At 34.3% G+C, this 20474-nt stretch overlaps 1 protein-coding gene and 1 long non-coding RNA gene across 2 annotated transcripts in view; one reads left to right on the forward strand and one right to left on the reverse strand.

Annotated features, from left to right (window-relative positions):
* Window positions 1–575: 575 nt before the first annotated feature.
* LOC143241691 (uncharacterized) overlaps window positions 576–20474 on the reverse strand; it is a 42601-nt gene continuing 22702 nt past the window's right edge. The window contains exons 4-5 of the mRNA XM_076484922.1: window positions 2600–2740; window positions 576–1177 (exon numbers count right to left, since the gene is read on the reverse strand). Coding sequence (XP_076341037.1) covers window positions 827–1177; window positions 2600–2740 — 492 coding nt within the window. The 3' untranslated portion in view covers window positions 576–826. The remainder of the gene's footprint in view (window positions 1178–2599; window positions 2741–20474) is intronic.
* LOC143241843 (uncharacterized) lies at window positions 4267–16890 on the forward strand. Its single transcript, XR_013022302.1, has 3 exons — window positions 4267–4535; window positions 12741–12807; window positions 16742–16890. It is a non-coding gene; the product is annotated as an uncharacterized LOC143241843 (long non-coding RNA).

The following is a 20474-nucleotide window of genomic DNA, read 5'->3' on the forward strand; positions in this document are numbered from 1 at the left end:
CCAAAAATTGGTGATGGGTGAAACTGATTGGTTTGCTTTCCCTCTCGCCTAAGTCTTCAAAATTAGGTAAGACTTATACAGGTCACCATTGCGTATTTTTGTTCGAATATTTGAAAGTAATATATTATCATTCGAGTTTTATGAAAAGACAAGAAAGCGATAATGAAGGTTAAGTACACAAAAAATATTCTAAATAATTAAATAAAAAAGCGAGTTTCCTTCGTTACTGTTGACTGGTAAGTTACAGAACACCAGCACATGGAACATTCGAATGAACGCAATATAAGTTTCTTTCTGATTTGAGAATAGTTTTATTTCAGTTATTTTAATATGTAGGTATATAACGCTGGATCGCTTGAAGTGTGTGGATTTTTAAATTGTAAATGAAATGTGAAATTAATGATGTTAATGCGAAGTCTTTGGCGAGTTGTGACTTTAGCTTTTTTTCGTTTAAAAGGTGAATTTTCTGTTCATTTTCAACGTTAGCATTTAAATACTCAGCTAAGAGCTTTTTGTTTCAATTCTTGTATTTAAAATTATTTATGACACCAATGAAATGACGCAAAATTAAAATATCGATTTCTGAACAGTTTATTACAAAACTTTTCTTACGTGCAGTATGGAAGCAGAAAAAGTTTTATGTTGTTAAAACATTTCAAGAAACATGAAGCAAATAAATTACTAATCACAAAGCAAACAAAACTTGGGTATCACCAAGGAGTAATTATACAAAACTAACGACATTAACTGAAAAGAATGCACACATGGAAGTTAAAGACAACGATGTTTGAAGCTAAGTCATTATTTTACCAAGTAATTTTCTTCCTTAAGCGTGAGCGTAGCCGTAAGCCAAGGGGGCGTGGTAGTAGGGAGCATGGACCAGTTTGACGATTTTGTGAACTGGGGCAGCCTTGACTTGGATTGCAGGAGGTTCCTGAGCTGTTACCTGGACATCAGCAGGATTGGCGTTAGCAGTGCCTGGTTCGTTGGTCTCGATGGAAGGCTTGAAACCATCGGCATCAGCCACATAATTTACTCGCCGGAAGAGTCCGTTAGCGTCTGTGTAGGAGAAACTGCCACTAACAGCACCAGATCCGTCTCCGGACTCCTGACGGGATTGGGTGTTACCATCTTCGTCTTTAGTTTCGTAGCTGAAGTCATAAGGCTGGGGTTTCTCCTGGTGGCAGAGATGGTTTTTATGAGAAAACTTCATAATGTGTTTAATATTTTACCGATTGAAAATGATTAAATTGTAATTCTCGAATAATATCACAGGTAAAAATACGATTTAGTACTTATTAGCTTATAAAATTATTTCGTCTCTTGTATTTTTTTTTGTGTGTGTGTTCTCTTTAACCATCTCAATCCTTTTATTAAGGTTCCAGAATTATTTACTGTACTTTCGAGCAAAGTCCTTACGGTAGACATAAAACCAAACGTGTTAGTTAATATTCTAAATTAAATAAAGAACAACAATTTTGATAACCGAATAAAACGCCTCCCAAAATATCAGGGATAATTCTTTAATGCTTATCTCATTAAAATTCATAGTTTAATATCCGTGGTGGGCACAGCATAGATAACCCAAAAGTAGTTTTGTGCTTCAAAAAAAAATCCTCTTTGGTCCTTGGCTTCAATAATGATTAGGACTTTCGTAAGAACTACAGCAAACTATTTTGATAATTATTATTTGCCGCTGATGATTGTGTGAGATTTTGTATTGCAAAACTACTTTACTGAAAGAATTGAAAAAAATAGTATTTCTTTATAACATAAAACGTATAAAACTACTTTACTGAAATAACTGAAAAAAACTAGCATTTACTTATGATATAAAATTTAATGTTCTGTAAAGAAAAAATTAGTATAATACACAGTTTGAAGTAATAGGCAAAGTCAGTTTTCTTAAATTAAACATTTAAAATGAGGTATTTTAATATTGCTTTTCACTGTAGTCGTTTGTTTGTTTGGAAATTTCGCACAAAGCTACTCGAGGGCTATCTGTGCTAGCCGTCCCTAATTTAGCAGTGTAAGACTAGAGGGAAGGCAGCTAGTCATCACCACCCACCGCCAACTCTTGGGCTACTCTTTACCAACGAATAGTGGGATTGACCGTCACATTATACACCCCACGGCTGGGAGGGCGAGCATGTTTAGCGCGACGCGGGCACGAACCCGCGACCCTCGGATTACGAGTCGCACGCCTTACGCGCTAGGCCATGCCGGGCCACCATTGTAGTCGACAATACACTAGTAAATATATTCAAAGAGCACAATGTTACAACAAATGCTGTAAAAATAATTCTTTCTACCTTCATGCTCCCCCGAAAATGTTGCTGACCGAACGTTTCATCTTATATTACATTTTACGTACTCTCGTTATTCTGCCGTTAGAAGGCGCTTTTATAGAATTATTGGACATGAAAAGTTATAGGAGGTTCACACTATGTTATTGTGAAAGTGCAATGTAGAACGAGTGCAGGTTAGGCTTAGCTGTGTACACGATAGCATCATGTGTCTATGATGTATTTGTTTGTAACTCTTTATCTGAGAGATTAATGAAATTTTATTTTGGTAGAATTAAAGAATGAAAACTTACAACTTCGACAGGTTTCGGTACAGCGACGACAGGTTTAGGTTGGTAGCTGTAAAGAGGAGCATGTACAACCTTGACAGCTGGGGCTGCGTAGAATGGATAACCAGCATAGGCAGCTGTAGCCAGCATACACAGTACAATGAGCTAGAAGTAAAGAAAACAGCATTATTAATATATGTGACTTTTATAACAAAAGAGGGAGCTCTCACTGATTAACAGTTTTTAATCTTTATAGTTTCAATGTGATATTCAGTTCCCCTGCAAGTTAGTGTAGCTATAATGTTAAAGGAATATGAGTAATATTTCAAAGAAATTAACTGTTGAATCTGATTTAAAATGCTTCCTTGTAGTAGTTTGAATACGCTATATATAAATGGAAAAAATAAAGCTTGTAAGAATTCATTAACTATTTTCGAAAGTTTATTTCAACTTTCTAGTGTGAAACTTTGCCACTAGGGGAAAACGTTATATGTTTATTCCATATATTTCAGCCATAAATAGAGTTTAAACTTCAACAGAAAATTACCTTAGACATTTTTCGTACAGGAAGACTTTTACTAAGTAGAATATTTGACGAAGTGCGTTTACCGTCGATTTTCTGAAGACTGCTCAAGAAATAGCATCTTTTATACTAAGGTTTGGCCTAGTTTTGATGAAAGAATAATGAGGCTGACATGAAGTGAAAAAGCATGATGAAAAAAAAATGATGCACGAGGATGGGAGCGGTGAAAGTTTACCCTAAGGGAAGGGAGGGTTTGGACCAGATTTTATCGTAAAAACACTCAAAATCTAGGTTTCTAGCTTCCAGTATACCCTAGACAAAAAGTGTTGACATGAGTCTACGAGTATGTATATAGCAATGATGAACAACTCATCAGTGTATCTCTTTTTTAAACAAATACCACACATGTTTGTAAAATCACTAAAACAAAGACCTGTTAAATATACATACATGTTGTTTTGGATGTTTAATATAAGAGGTTTCAGTTTATTTTCGAGTGTATTTTTTTCTGAATACATTTCATGGCACTTTTTTTTTTTTACTTATTTTGACTTATCATTATTCGACCAATGGTAAAAGACTTGTTCATTTTCGATTATTCCTATGTTTTGTGCTTCGTAATGCTGAATAAATCTAATAATATCTAACTTTCAGCACTTTTTCGTTGAAGATTTCTCAGATGTAAATAAAATAAAACTTCGGTTGACACGCTTGATAATGTCCTGAGAGTTAGCTGTTTTAAACTAATCATACATAACAAATATTACCATAAACTAGATTGTGATTCTGGAAGGAAAACGTGTGATTTTTGTACGTCTTTACAACACTCTAAATAATCATTAATATTAAACAATAAGTCTACTTTCCTTGTGAATCTAGGCTACCAGATATGCAAATCAGAGGAAAAAAACCCTGCACTGATTCTAATATAGCGTTAAACGAGTAAACCACGCTGACATAAAAATCCATGGGGAATACAGAATGATGCGCAGATAATCTGTGTATTCTTCCCTCTCATAGTACAGAATTCGTCATGGTTAATTATTTAAATATTCAATAACCTGTTAGTATATAAGGGGAGATACAGTTTCAAACCAAACTGGCTGGAAAAGTGAAGGAGTACACATCACTATGCCTCACCTTGGAAATCGTCTAAAATACCCTGTTTGTTGGTTATAAATTGCTATTTTTGCCCTAATATTTTACAGAGTTACCAAAACATTTCATAATACTTCTTGTTATTCAAGCCTATACTGATAAGGAGATCACGAGGGTTGTAATAAATATATCTGATCTCAGAGATATGATTGAGCTGTACATCGCTCTGCTAGTATTTCCAAGAGAGGCCTAATACGAAAAGCAAGAAATGGCAAATATAATCCTAATGCTTATTCTTCTCGGATCTAAATAGCATGTTCGTGTGGACCTGTAAGTCAGGTACGTTTCTGGCTTTGTTTGGGCAGGTGTTAGTTATAGTTTTTTAAACTTTAACTTAATATATTATACGTTACGTACGGTTAAGGATTTGAGTATTAATACTTACAGACAAGGTATTCAAACATTAAGTATTAACATTCACAGACAAATTATTTTAGTTTCAATTTATAATAAAGTTGTTATTCATTATAACATATTTCGAAATCAGAGTGTATGCTGCAAAGTAAAAAAAAAAGTAAATTTACCATTTATAAACAGAAACAATAAAACTATTTTATGTGTTTTGTTTGTAATACAAATAGACTTTCCTTTGTTAAAAGCTTTTTACTTTCTATATTAAGATAACAAAAAATGTCTATAAAACTAAGTAATTGTTAATGAGTTTTAAATGTTGAATGTTTAGTTAAGTTCAGGGTATCTGGCATTAGTGCGATACAACTGTTGTTTGTTATTATACACAAAGCTATACAATGGGCTATCAGTGTTCTGCTCATCGCGGGTATTGAAACCCAGTTTTTTAGCGGTATAAGTACATAGACATACCATTGTGCCACTGGGGAGCACATTGTACAGCCTAAACAATCACCCAACCATAAATGTGTCATTTCAAAAGCCACAGTGGAATAGTGGTATGTTTGCAGACTCACACCACGAAAACCGGGCTTTACTACCCGTACTGGACAGAGTAGCGATAGCCCGTTGTGTAGCTTTGTGCTTAATTCCAAACAAACAATTATTTTTAAAAAAGATTCATTCAAAACATATATGTGTATATGCATAAACATACAATTATGACTTTTATTATTACACAACTAATACCAGTTAAAAAATTATTTATCCACTCTCTTTTTCTATCATTTTGCCCTGAGATGAAAATCTTATTTGCTGAGGATGATAACAAGAGCCGTGAATCACTAGAAGCCCTGAATATGACTAATATATCCAGAAGTTTATATCGCCGATCGTGGAGCTTATCAATGTGCAGCATAATGACAGAACTTATAACACCAACAAATAGAACAAAAATTATAAACCCTGACGTAAAGGTTGTTATTCAACTGTATTGAATGGCATTTTGTAAGAGCCACAAAAAACCGTAATAAGTGTAAAAGTGAAATATTTAGTTCCGTTGTTGTTTGATTAGAACACTCGTTAAAGTCTACTCAGGTCACTGTAATGAGACATTGTCTCAAACTACAGCCCACATACATTCTAGGTCGTCTCTGTGGTTAAGTAACCCTACAAACTTGAATAGTCTGAGGAAGTAAGGAAAATAATATCTATTCTTCAGAATATCAGATTGCATTACAAAATACATGGTCGTATTTAAGAATTTCTTCATTAAAAGGTATATATACAGTTTTAAAATTCGGACAGTAAATAGCACATCTTGCAACTTTTATTTCCACAAAAACGTGTAATTTTTCTACGATACCTGAGATTAATATGAAGATTATTGTAACAAAAACTATGATGCTTGTTTTGCAATTTCGCGCAAAGCTACACGAGAGCTATCTGCGCTACCCGTCCCATATTTAGTAGTGTAAAACTAGAAGGAAGGCAACTAGTCATCACCATCCACCGCCAACTCTTGGGCTACTCTTTTACCAACGAATAATGGGATTGACCGTCACATTATAACGCCTCCACGTCTAAAAAAGCAAGCATGTATGTTGTGACAGGGAGTCAAACCCGCGACCCTCAGATCACGAGCCAAACGCCCTATCCACCTGGCCACGCCGAGACACACAAAAATCCGAAAATTAAGAAACTCGACTGTTATACTCAATTGAAATGTCAGACTCAAGTAAAAAAGATATTGTACAAGTCTTCCCATGAAAAAGTTAAAGGCAAATAATTGTACATTGTTTATCATTAAACTGTCCGAATTTATGTTCTTAGCTAGTAAAGATCTCGCTGTTTGTAACATTTTCAATGTTCTATTTGTAGAAAGGAATAATTAAGCTAGAAATAATTAAAAGTCTTAATAATGGTTATTTGTAGTTAATAACATGTGAGAATGATTAGTAGACAGGTGATTAAGGCGCTCGACTCGCAATCTGAAGGGCGCGGGTTCGAATCTCTGTCATACCCTTTCAGCCGGCAAATAGTGGGAATGGCAAAAGAGTAATTCTGAAAGTTGGCGGCGCGTGGTAAGATCTAACTGTCTTACTTCTAGTCTTACACTGCTCATCTAGGGATGGCTAGCGCAGATAACCCCTGTATAGTTTTGCGCGAAAGTTAAATCAAACAAAATAATAATTAGCAATGTTTTATAAACGATTTGCGTAGCGTCATGATCCAACTAATGCTAAAATCACAGTATTTAGCTAGGTATTCTAAGTACAGCTATTTATTTAATATCACTTTAACGGAGTGTATCAGTTAATGAGGATAAATAATCTAAAGCATACTTTCTATAAACGACAAATGATAAAAGTACACAGCTAAAATCTAAAGCATACTTTCTATAAACGACAAATGATAAAAGTACACAACTAAAATCTGAAGCATACTTTCTGTAAACGACAAATGATAAAAGTACACAACTAAAATCTAAAGCATACTTTCTGTAAACGACAAATGATAAAAGTACACAACTAAAATCTGAAGCATACTTTCTATAAACGACAAATGATAAAAGTACACAACTAAAATCTGAAGCATACTTTCTATAAACGACAAATGATAAAAGTACACAACTAAAATCTGAAGCATACTTTCTATAAACGACAAATGATAAAAGTACACAACTAAAATCTGAAGCATACTTTCTATAAACGACAAATGATAAAAGTACACAACTAAAATCTGAAGCATACTTTCTATAAACGACAAATGATAAAAGAACACAACTAAAACGAAATATTATATTTGTACTTGTTTCATATTGGAAACAAATCAGTTATGAATGTAACACTAATTTTTTAAAAAATTCATTTCTCCACATTTTCCTTTGTGGACGGCTCCGAATATGTTATTTCCTGTTGCTTCAGAACATTCTTTCCACACTTTAAGGCTTAAGTGCATTATAACGATGATGGTCAAATCCGACTATTAGGTCCCATAACATTATATTAAGATTTGGATCTTCCATCTAGTCCACCAGTTCAAAATTAGAGAAGGCTACGCAGGTAGTAATTTGTGTAGTTTCGAGTAAATACTCTAAAATAAATATCCTCAATAACTCTGCGTGTGTTTTTTCTTTTAGCAAAGCCACGAAGGCTATCTGCTCAGCCCACCGAGGGGAATCGAACCCCTGATTTTAGCGTTGTAAATCTAGAGACATACCGCTGTACTAGCGGGGGGCCCTCAATAAGTTATAAGTATCGATGGAACATCTCAATACTTGTTTTTACCATTTATTTTTATTACGTGTTTTTTACGATAGCTTTAATAAATAGGATTTTCTGGTGTAAATATGTTGGTTTAGGGTAGAGTTTGTGGAGTTACTGTTGGTGAACGTGGAGGTTATAAAGGACAGCGATTTTTCACAGGATTCATCTTGTATATGATACAAGACAAACACGGAACTGGATTTTTTATAACCATTGAATGTGCAGAAACGCCCCTTAAGTGTAAAACGACGTAACCTGTTTACGTTTAGGGTAGAAATATAAAAGTACCATATTTTTGTGTTTTATTACTTTCGTGTTGTGGCAACATAGACAAGCAAGTGATATTGTAACCTGTTAGGCAGTTCACTGTAACAACAACTTCGAAGTTTGCTGTCCTTTTGATTGGTATGTTAATGTTTCACAAGAAGTGACAACGACTTGCCACAAACGCATGGAACAATAAAATTTCCAAGTCTGATGGTAACAAACATACACCAAGTTCTTCAACATAAGTTTGCTGGAATAATAATTACGAATGGTTTCATCTTTTGCATCAATCATGGATTATCTATTGATGAAGACCTAGTATGATCCGGCTGTTAGGGTGCTCGACTTTCAATTTTCTAGTCGTAGGTTCGAATCCCCGTTATCTAACATGCCCTTTCAGCAGTGGGGGCATCATAATGTAACGGTTAATCCCCCTATTTATTGGTACAAAAAGTAGCCTAAGAGTTTGCAGTGGATAGTGCTAACTGGCTGCCTTCCATATATACGTCACTACTAAATTAGAGAAGGCTAGTCCAGATAGCTCTCGTGAAGGTTTATAAGAAACTCAAACCAAACTTCCTTGTGTTTCACTTTATTTTTGCAGCGATAGTTCAAGGTATAGGTAACTTTTAAACTTTTTAATGCAGGTAACTGTTTAGTTTATTAGGCTGTCGAATTGTTTTACACCAGTGCAATGATTGTAGTTTAACAAACTCTATCTGTCAAGATACTTTAATTATTAGATCTCAAAAGGCTGAAAACTTAAAGTATTCGTCATTTTTGTCGCTTTGTTACAGTTTATAGTACCGGTTCTTAGTGCTCATATGTATACCCACTAAAATACTCTATTAGAAATGGCATATATATGGGCACTGATTTGTCCTCTAGTAGAGATCTGGATTTCCGAGCTGATGAGTCGAGTTGGAATCAAAGTAATAGCACAAAATATTTCTGACACTTTTAAGCTATGGGTGTGTTATACGAGCTACAATCAATCCCTTGGTGAGGGTGGTGGGTGATAGGGTGTTGCTGACTGACTGCTTTCCTTCCAGTGAGTAGCTCACACCTAGGGACAATAGAAGACAGTCCTGGCGCAATAAATATAAAATTTAAATATCCACGTGAATTTCATACGATATTTCCAACCTGTTTGCAAAGATAAACATAGTTTTCGACATTTATAGAGGTCAAACAGAATAAAACATTTTAGAACATTGAAACTGAGAAAAAACTCTTTACTGTGTATTAATGATAAAATCCACTTTTTATAGATTTTTATCCCCTGAGTGTATCATTAACCTTATCCGACGGTTTGAGAACCAATGTTGCTTAAATTGAACTTTTAGCTAATTGTGACATGGGATTTGTTATATTTTATACATATATGTGTATGTGTGTGTATGTATACAATGAAATAAATATATTTTGCTGAATGAAGTGATTAACATAAACGACTTTAAAATATTTTAAAAGCTCTTTATTTATTACTGTTGATTTAAAGAAATAAATAGCATTACATAAAAACACCAGTTTCGTATCGTCCAAGTTTCTCCTCAGTTTCTAGATTAATGCTTTGATAAACCAGACATACTTAAAAGTTTAAAACAGTGTATTTGTGGTTTTATTTCTTTCTTTTAAATCAACTAATAAATAAAGAGTTTTAAAAATATTTTAGTCATTTTATATCGTTCATAAATATATATAACTTTATACGTTTTGTATAAATAAAATAGTTCACTAGTAGTTGCTGTGTGCTTTATACTACAAGCTCTTTATATTTGATTATTTCTATTTACAAATGCGTTGTCATTATCTTTTGAAGTAAAATTTAACGTTTCGAATAAACTGTTCTTTTCATTTCCGCGAAAGTTGAACGAATGACAGATTTCTGTGAACTCCTATGGAACTTCCAATGAGATAAAGAGTCTATAGAATTTCCTTAAGTGTTCAATAAAATTTAACTTAGTTTAAGAATCTTTTGTCGTAAAGGCTACGGTTTCGTTTCGAGCACGTCCCTCATTTTTCAGGTTTATTTCTTGTAACTGTCCACATTGTCCATATACAGGCAGATTGTACCCATTTCTTTCTGGTAATCTTTTCTCAAATCACTTGTTTTCGAAATCTAGAACGTATAAAATGTGTCTTGTTTGGCAGGTCTTTTACGGAATAATGTAGTATATATGTGAGAGAATCATCGCAGATACACGTATTAGTTTCCCTCAGTCAACATAACTTTCTCGTTGACATATAATAAATCCGGTCAACCAACGTTCTTAGTACTATTATTGGTTAACCACCACACCCCAATTTGAAATATTTAAATTTCCAGTTCATCATTATATGATACTTCTAGGCCAGCTTAGCTGTTTGGAGACTCCTTTGCTAGAGGGCATTGAAGGCTCTTGTTACGCACGTGAACAGTTCTGAAGGTAACAAGTTTCACTTTTAAAAAAGTGGGTTACCTGTCGGTAGTTTCTATAGTTTTATTGTCATTGGACAATACTCAAAGAAAGTACGATGGATAAGCTTTATGTTTGATGTTTTTTCTTATAGGAGATAAACTGAAAAGTAGAAGACGAACGGCTGTTGCCCACGGTATATTTTTCAGCTGCTGAAATTAGGTTACTTCGGTTAATACAATGCAAGCACAATTTTTCTATAGTGTGTGTGTGTGTGTTTTCGTATAGCAAAGCTACATCGGACTATCTGCTGAGTTCACCGAGGGAAATCGAACCTAATTCTTGTATAGAGAGGAATGAAAGAAAAAAATCCATCTGACACCAGAGTAAAAACGACATACTGACCTTTCGATTTTCCTGAGAAATTCTCATTCGAAAGATTAGTATTTTGAAATTCATATAAGAAAACATATTTAATTATATTAGCTTTTTCGTTACCGAAAAAATACACATCCATTAATATTTAAATGTTTAATAATAGTTTTCTTTTTTTATATATGCAATCATTTTTGATTAAATTGTGGCAAATTGTAGCAATATTTTGTATTCTAAGCGTTTTTGTTTATACAACGTAATATATAAACATGAGTTGTTTAGACGTACAACAATTACTGGTTCAACAGTGACGGCCTGGCATGGCCAGGTGGGTTAAGGCGTTCGACTCGTAATCTGAGGGTCGCAGGTTCGAATCCCGGTCACACCAAACATGCTCGTCCTTTCAGCCGTGGGGACGTTATAATGTTTCGCTAAATCCCATTATTCGTTGGTAAAAGAGTTGCCCAAGAATTGGCGGTGCGTGGTGATGACTACCTGCCTTCCCTCTAGTCTTACACTCCTAAATTAGGAACAGCTAGTGCAGATAGCACTCGTATAGCTTTGCGCGAAATTCCAAAACAAACAATTCAACAACTCTCTGTAAATTCGTTTGTCTGTTATGGGACTCTGCAACACTGTTTTATACGTTTATCCAAAAGAACTTTAAGCAAAAAATTCTCTATGTACAGATTATGACAATAATTCCTCACGTGGCCACACTTTTTAATTATTGCATACGGCTTTGACCATCATGTCTTCAAGAAAATTGCTTCTGCGGAAAATGGTTAAGCACATTATGTATATCCCAAAAGGTATAGGTCCAATAACTTAAAGTATCGTATTATATAGATCAACAATGTTAAGAGCATTATGTCGTGTGTACCATACTTCTATAGGTCTAATAGTTGAGAACATTATTTTGTATAGATTTATATATTTAGTCGTTAATTTTTTCTTCAATAAAAAACGAATGTTAATGAAGAATATATGAAGCAGAGAACTAATCTATTCTACCAGACTAGTTTCGCTGAATTCAGGATTCATTAGTGCTGCTTGGAAAAAGCAACAAATGAACAAAATAGGCTTCTGTTACACTTATTATTTCTTTCCTCTTAAAAATTATAAATAATATTTTATGGAGTAATGACACTAATTTTACTACAGGTGAAATATTAGCTGTATTTTGATAACTCATATATACCAGCTGGTTACACATTCTTAATTAATTCATTAGATTGCCAGTAACTGTAAATATATCAGATGTCTGAAATTCAGCCTTCATGTGCACATCAAAGTCAAGAGCTGTAACATTTATTTGGATTTTTTACTCTTCTAAACAACACGTTTTATCATTAGACCACAGGAATCTAAGGTCATTATGGTATGTGTAGTGTATTTATATAGATCTAGATAGTTAAGAACATCTAGTTGTACATCCAGCATTTGTTAAATCTTGGTAGCTTAGAACAAAATATTTCTATGGATTTAAGAAACTTTTAATATCAACTTAAGATTTCCAGAGACATCTAGCATTTCTTTGTATGAGTGATAATAATATTATGCCTTTTGCAATATACAAAAGTTCCAAAATACAATAGAAGAACTAAACCGTAATAAACTGTGAGAAATATAGTCTGTTTCGGTATATTATGAATTCCACGCATCAAGTGTAGTCTAGGACTCAAATATTAATGCTCCTTAGGTTAAGGCTTTATAAATTTATTACGATAACAGAAATTTCTTGTCAAGGATGTGTGAAATACCACCTTTTGTTCATTCAAAACGGTTTAACGTGTATTATATTATTTTACAAGTTTTTCTTCCAGGTGTGTAACCACTGCTGACATCTAGCGTTTTTTCCGTACTCTTCAAATTGACGTGAAAAAAGACAACGTAAGTCTATCGAAACATAATACATCGGCCAGTACTTGAGTCGGAAGACAAGTTACGACACATAATTGCTTATATAACAAAATAGTTTTCAATAAATAAAAAAAATAAGCGACGCAACATCCCCAGGTGACAAAATCTGTACGTAAATCTGACGTCTCCTTTGCATTATATAGCTACGTCATAAAGATAAATAATTCTCCATTAGTTCTGATCAAAGTTTAGAATTATAAACCTCTTAATTTATCAATTCTCATATCTTTTAATTGAATTAGTGATTTCAACTAAAAAAATTATTATAGAGTCAACTTACATACCTCCTAATAAGAGGCGCAGAAAGCCTTCGTGCAGTTTTGTGCGAAATTTAAAAAAAAAAAAAACTAATAAAAGTTTATATCTATGTCAGTTCTTTTAATATCGGTTTCCATATACACAGATGAGGGTTTAAAGCTAAGAAGTCCTCATAGTATCAATTTTCATACTATCAATTTTCATACCTTCTAATGAAGATTTAGGGCAATGAAGTTCTTATAATCTCAATTTCCATACCTTCTGATGATAAAATTATATAATAAAAGTGATTATGATTGCTAATAAATAAGGAAAATTGTGTTATTTTATGTAGCTGGGCGTGATTTCGAGTGATTACAATAATTTTATTTACACACTTACAAACAACTTGTTAACTGTTAGATAGAAAGTGTCTTTCGTAATAAACATAAAAAGAGACAGCTTCACAATTTTTTGTTGTTGTTTTACTGTTTCAAACAATAAAATTCATAAAACATGACACTCTAGTCGCTTTGAACTAGGGTTGAAACTGAATATCTTGAGGAATAACTGCACCGAGAGGTATCTAATTCTTGTTTGATTCTTTCTCTGTAAATATTTCACATGTAATAATCTTAATGTGACATGAAGAAAGTCTTATATAATGTAATAATCTTAATGTAGCATGAAGAAAGTCTTATATCATGTAATAATCTTAATGTGATATGAAGAAAGTCTTATATACTGTTTGTGTGTGTGTTTTTATAGCAAAGCCACATCGGGCTTTCTGTTGAGTTTACTGAGGGAAATCGGACCCCTAATTTTAGAGTTGTAAATCCATAGACTTACCGCTGCACCAGCGGAAGACCTCTTATAACCTTCTTCGCATTGACTCTTTATTAAGTACCGCTGCTTTCTGATAAAGTATAATGTTATTTTAAGCTTCCTGAACGCAATACTCCACTTTTACTCCTATAAAGTTAAACCTTCTTAACGTTTAAGATTAATAATTTCGCTTTTATCAATCAACAGCGGCTGCGCTAAACGCGCGCGAAATTTTTGCAAGCCTTGTACAGCTCACTCGCATCCAACTGCTAGAAGCAAACCGTCATAGGGTTAAAGGTTACGATAAACAAGAGCAATATGTCATTTCTATCTCTCATTATTTCCAGATATAATAATATCACATCGACCCAGACTGTAGATGTGAGGTTCCATGGTTCGATTTCAGCTACCAACAGTTCCACGGTGGGACATCGGTAAGTCTTCAAAGATTTACAACTCTAAAGTCAGCCGTTGAATTTCCCCTGGTGGACACAGCAGAAAGCCTGGTGTGGCTTTGCTATACTAAAACACACACACACACAATTACTAACAAATATATATATATATATACTTGGGCTCCGTATTCTAAAGCCGAGAATATATTATAAACGTGACAACCAACTTCCACTATTTAGTATGAGAAGAACACACCATGTATTGGTGGTGTTGACTAGTTGCCTTCCATCTTGGTTTTGTTTTGTTTTGAATTTCGCGCAAAGCTACTGAAGGGCTGTCTACGCTAGCCGACCATAATTTAGCAGTGTAATACTATAGGGAAGAGACCTAGTCATCACCATCCACCGCCAACTCTTGGGCTACTCTTTTACCAACGAATAGTAGGATTGACCGTCACATTATAACACCCCTACGGCTGAAGGTGTGAGCATGTTTGATGTGACGGGACTCTCCATCTTGTCTATGACTTTAAAATTAAGGGTGTTAGTGCAGATAGTCCTCGGGTATCTTTATTGAAGGCTCAATAAAACAAACTAACCATCAATAGTCAGCCATACGTTCGATTATTTTCAAGAAAAATGCTTTTAACCATTGAATTACTGAAAGATTTCCCTTCAGTTTTTTTTTATATACACCTTTTTCAAAAGTGTTTGTGAGGTCAATGACTTTGTACAGTACGTGGTTCCTAACAGCACGTGCGTCTTAAGCTAAGACCAGCTATAACTAGTAAAAGAATGCAACTACCTATGACGGCAAAGAAAAGATTTATGCTACTTTTACTTTTAGTAGAAATATCTCGCGGTCACTTTACATCTTTTGTCATATTTTACTGACCTAGAAACGGGGCTCCCAATCACAGACACTGTAAGACAATCAAGTTAATATAAATTTTGTACTCATTTCAAGACATTGTACCTTGAAGAAGTACATCGTATCTTGCTCGATGCTAATGAAAGAGGAGAAAAAAAAATTAGTTATGAATTTACAGTCCTGATTAAGACACGATCAGACCCGCTAAAAGTGAACGTTTACTAAAAATTTCGTCATTCTGCTTGTTCGTGTGAAGTAATATACAAATATATTTATCGGTTACAGTGATAAAGAGGTTTCACTAGGATGGAATTTTAAAATCTTGCACTTTGTTTATAGGGCTGCAAAATACCAAAATTTAGCTCTGTATGAGCCAATGTGGGCCCGGCATGGCCAAACGTGTTAAGGCGTTCAACTCGTAATCTGAGGGACGCGGGTTCGCATCCCCATCGCGCCAAACATGCTCGCCTTTTCAGCCGTGGGGCGTTATAATGTGACGGTCAATCCCACTATTCGTTGGTAAAAGAGTAGCCCAAGAGTGGAGGTGGGTGGTGATGACTAGCTGCGTTCCCTCTAGTCTTACACTGCTAAATTAGGGACGGCTAGCGCAGATAGCCCTCGTGTAGCTTTGCGCAAAATTCAAAACAAGTATGAGCCAATGCAAAAAAAAAAGAAGAAAAAGAAAGAAAACTCCATTAATATTGCAATTAATCCCACCAGTTGCTACTGTAATATCGTATGTGTTTCAATCGTGGGGACGTTATAATGTTTAAAATTAATCCAACTATTCGTTAGTAAAAGACTAGCTCAATAATTAGCGGTGGGAGATGATGACTTAGTGCCTTCCGTCTGGTCTTGCACTGCTAAATTAGGGACAGTTAGTGCAGATAGCCCCCCGTGTAGCTTTGCAAAAGTAAACAAACTCTCTCGTATGCATTTTTTGCTTAATAAATGAAACGAGAGCGCTCTGTAGTCGAAGTTTTATAGCAACCAAAAACGTGGAATTAATCAACAAAATACAAAATAAGCACTTCCTTCGGTTGTGAACGTTATATAAACAAATTGATAAACTAAAAATTCGTTAAGTTGTTTCCATTTGAAAATGTGCCAGACGTGTTAGCCAAAAGAGATAGATGTTGCGCATCATGCTTTAAGGAGTGGCTAACTGTCATGAGCTACCATTTATTTATCCTGAAGTTTTACTTCAGCAAATAAATGAGCATGGGTGTATCTAGTTATCTCATCTGAATATATTCCACAGATCTCAGATATAGTGTACGAATCGTCCGTCGTGAGATTAGCCTAAAGCCCCTTTGGTCATGAAAAATAATTATTATTTTTAAAGACAAACTCCTCTGTTGCGTGAAAGCGAAAATCTGGGTCTAAATCTAACCTTAAAAGGTCGTTGTTTCACGTGATTGCTATAGGCCAAACTTACTTGTCTCAAGGTTGCTTCACGACACATGGCTGAGGACCGTCACCCACCGAATCCTTAAAAACTATGTAACTTAGTTTCCTTTGTGTTCTTACGGTGTGATTTGTTTTCCTTACAAACAGACTGTTTTTGCTGTTACAGTGATGCACACCGTCAGATGCCAGAAGATAGTTGTATAGGTGTTGCAGCTCTTGATGTCATATGTAGTTGTCTCACCAACTTCACGCTCACCGATCCTGTACATGAAAAAATTAACACAAGGCCCTCGTCTCGTTGCAAATGACAACAGTTCTGTGATTATATTTTAAAGATGGCAGATATATCACTGTCGTTATTCGTTCGTGTATGCTTTTATGTATTTCATGCAGTTATACTTAACCTTCAAATGTTATGTTTTGATATGAAACTCATTGTTATCAGGCACATTGATGAAGGCATAAGTCACCATTATATTTGCAATTGGTCAAAGTAAAGCTGTTGATTTTATTCGTGTCTGTTCTAATATTCAAATAGGCTTAACACTTCAACTTTTTTAAGATAAGAGAAGATTTTACTTTTACTTGAAACGAATATTTTTACGAAACTTATTTATTAATTATTTATTGAAGCATAAATCAAACAAGTTTAATTGATCAAATGCCCGGATTATTACGTGATGTTCACGTTTGTTTTTGGCGATGTGAATCATTACAACAGGTATTGCCCTTGTTATAAAAAACAATGAATTGTAGTTAAAAAACAACAAATAAAAATATACAGAAAACAATGAATTGTAGTTAACAAATAACAAATTAAAAACTATATGGAAAACAATGAATTGTAGTTAACAAAGAGCAAATTAAAAACTATAAAGAAAACAATGAATTGTAGTTAACAAACAACAAATTAAAAATTACACAGAACAATGAATTGGAGTTACCAAACAACAAATTAAAAACTATACAGAAAACAATTAATTGTAGTTAACAAACAACAAATTAAAAACTACACAGAACAATGAATTGTAGTTAACAAACAACAAATTAAAAACTACACAGAAAGCAATGAAGTGTAGGTAACAAACAACAAATAAAAACTACACAGAAAACAATGAAGTGTAGGTAACAAACAGCAAATAAAAACTACACTAAAATAGTTTATTTCAGTATGCAAATAGCATAAACTGTCGCAAGTTCGAATTCCCACTTTAGAAAACTTTCCCTTTGGTCTGTTTCATGTTTTAACTTAAAATTAAATGATTCCTTTCTAAATGAGCACCCATGTTTTTAATATTTACTACGAAAATCTGTCACATTTATAGCCATATTTAGCAGGTACTTTCTTGTTATTACAATAAGCGTCAGTCTCTATGGAACAAAGAGATCCACCTTAGAGTTCAAAACTTCTACGCGTTCACTCGTGCAGTAGCCCTCTGGCTGGTACCTGTAAATTTATTACACAGATTCTCTAACGAGCATTTGTAGTCAGAAGTTTTGTTCTTTAATGGAACTTTAATGACCCACGAATGGTATAGAAAGTAACGAATAAAATTATTTTTAATCTTCATTTCAGTTCTAGACGAAAAGCACATTCCAGGGACCGAATGATGCAGTCAATCAAGTTCCCACGCTTTTTTCGACAAAGGTTATTGGCTAACCGATGGGTTCTTACTACCCGTAAAGATAAAAAGTTGTTAAAAATACATAAGTGTCTCTCCCTCCCCAATCTCCTCCAGCCTCAAGGGATCAATTCCTCGTAGGCATTTTTTTGTTGTTCTTGGAAAGAGGGTGAAAAATGATGGAAAGAGGAAATATACAAATGTATTCAGACAGATGGTGGATTTATTTCGCTTTTGAAAGTCACAACACTACTATAAATAGGTTTGTAGTTGTCGAAGATAAGACACGATATTTCTTTATTTTCTAAAATGTTCTAAAAGCTGTAGTAACATAATATAGATATTGAACACCATTCAGTAATTGTAAACCAGAATTCAATTATAAATCCCATCATTCTCAATCTGGCTACAAGCAGTCGGGCTATGAATCATAGAGTCCAGGGTTTGAGACGCATCACTACCGAACATGTTCCGCACTTTCCTCTGTGGACGTAGTATGGAGGTACTAGTTAGTTCCATTATTCGGTTCAAAAGTTAGACAAATTTCTTGTGGAAATGAGTGCTTGTGATTGATTGGCCTTCTTCGGATCAGTATTTCACAATGAGGGAAGGTTACACCCCAGTGTTAGAGTGGCTGTTTAGCTAAGCCTCGCACACGATGCCGTTTTGGTTCAAAATTCCAATTCCATGGTACATGTTTGACAAGCTGATTAAACGAATTTGAGAAAATTGTTTCATTAAGCGACAAAAAAAATGTTCAAATATCAAATTAACTCTCGAGGAAGAAGTCAGCCATTTTTTTAGTTCTTTTTTTTTTGTTTCCTAAGGACCGGACGACGTTTAGTAATCAGATTGTCTGTCTAAGGATCATACCGTTTAAGGTACGAGTCACGATTTGCTGTTGAACACCAACACCCCCCCCCCTTTTCCATCTCCTTATCCAGTTAATATTAAGCGTATTGGGGGACAAGTACTGCTGATTAGCTGCTTTTGTCTTTCTTCTCAGTTGTTCGAAATAAGGGATCGCTGTTCCTGAACTAAGTCATTTAGATTAAAACAACCAAAAATCAGTTATTTATTAACCTTTTATACAAAACTTATGTATATGTATATGATGTGTAAACATTTTTATATCACTATTTTCAGATAATATAATTTGTTTTCCTTCAAACACAAATTATTAACATTAGTAAAAAAAACAAACGAAACTCTGTACAAAGCTGGACAAGATGAAGATAAAACAAAGTTTGTTGTCGTGGTGAACCAGAGTTGTGTATTTTGTTTTATTTGTTGTTGATTTTAATAATCAATTTACTTGTGGCATACAATATTCATATACATTTCTATTAGTAACACCATTTTAATCCTAACTTTGAGAAATGTGAAACCGTTTCCATCTAGTGAGAACTTTAGATACTAATAACAATACAAGTCGTGTATGAAAAACAGGCTAATTTATGATTGATTAGAATTAATTTATCCAAAATCATAAAATTGCGAAGGCTGCAGGTGAATAGCTGTTTTATATTACATTTTTTTTCTAATATATTTTGTTGGACCTAGACTTTCTGTGAATCATTTGATTTTGAAAGTAAGACTTGGTTCTATAATCAATTAGACGTTGGTTCAATTTTCTATTTATAAGAAAAGTAATTGTTTCATTTTCTAATGGCATTAAGAAATAATTCAATAAAACAATTTTTAAAAGTAAAAATTTACAAGTCACGTGTGATCTGCTCCAATGAGTCACTGCGTTCGATACCTCAGACTACATTGGAAGGTATATTCTGTTTGTTTTTAATTTCACGCAAAGCTACACGAGGGTTATCTGTGCTAGCCGTCCCTAATTTAGCCATGTAAGACTAGAGAGAAGGCAGCTGGTCATCACCACCCACCGCCAACTCTTGGTCTACTCTTCCACCAACGAATAGTGAAATTGATCGTACATTATAATGCCATCATGGCTGAAAGGGCGAGCACGTATGGTGTGACTGGGATTCGAACCAGCGACCCTCAGATTATGAGCCGAGAGCCTTAACCACCTGGCCATGGAGGGGCTGAAGGTACATTCTCTTCCTTTCAAACTCAGAAAATCCTTTGCCTACCTTTCTGATTAATTTTACGGTTACATTTTTTTATTTTTAAGCTAATAAAGTCTCGTGTTTTTTTACTGTAGGAAGCAGGAAGTTCATTAAGCCGTTTACATCTTGGGAGTAGCTTGTTCCTCGCTAAATAATTAACACATCAGTAAACTTATTGTGGCGATTTTGTTAAACA

The sequence above is a fragment of the Tachypleus tridentatus genome, unplaced genomic scaffold (genome assembly GCF_004210375.1).
Source record: "Tachypleus tridentatus isolate NWPU-2018 unplaced genomic scaffold, ASM421037v1 Hic_cluster_1, whole genome shotgun sequence".
In the NCBI taxonomy this organism is placed as follows: domain Eukaryota; kingdom Metazoa; phylum Arthropoda; class Merostomata; order Xiphosura; family Limulidae; genus Tachypleus; species Tachypleus tridentatus.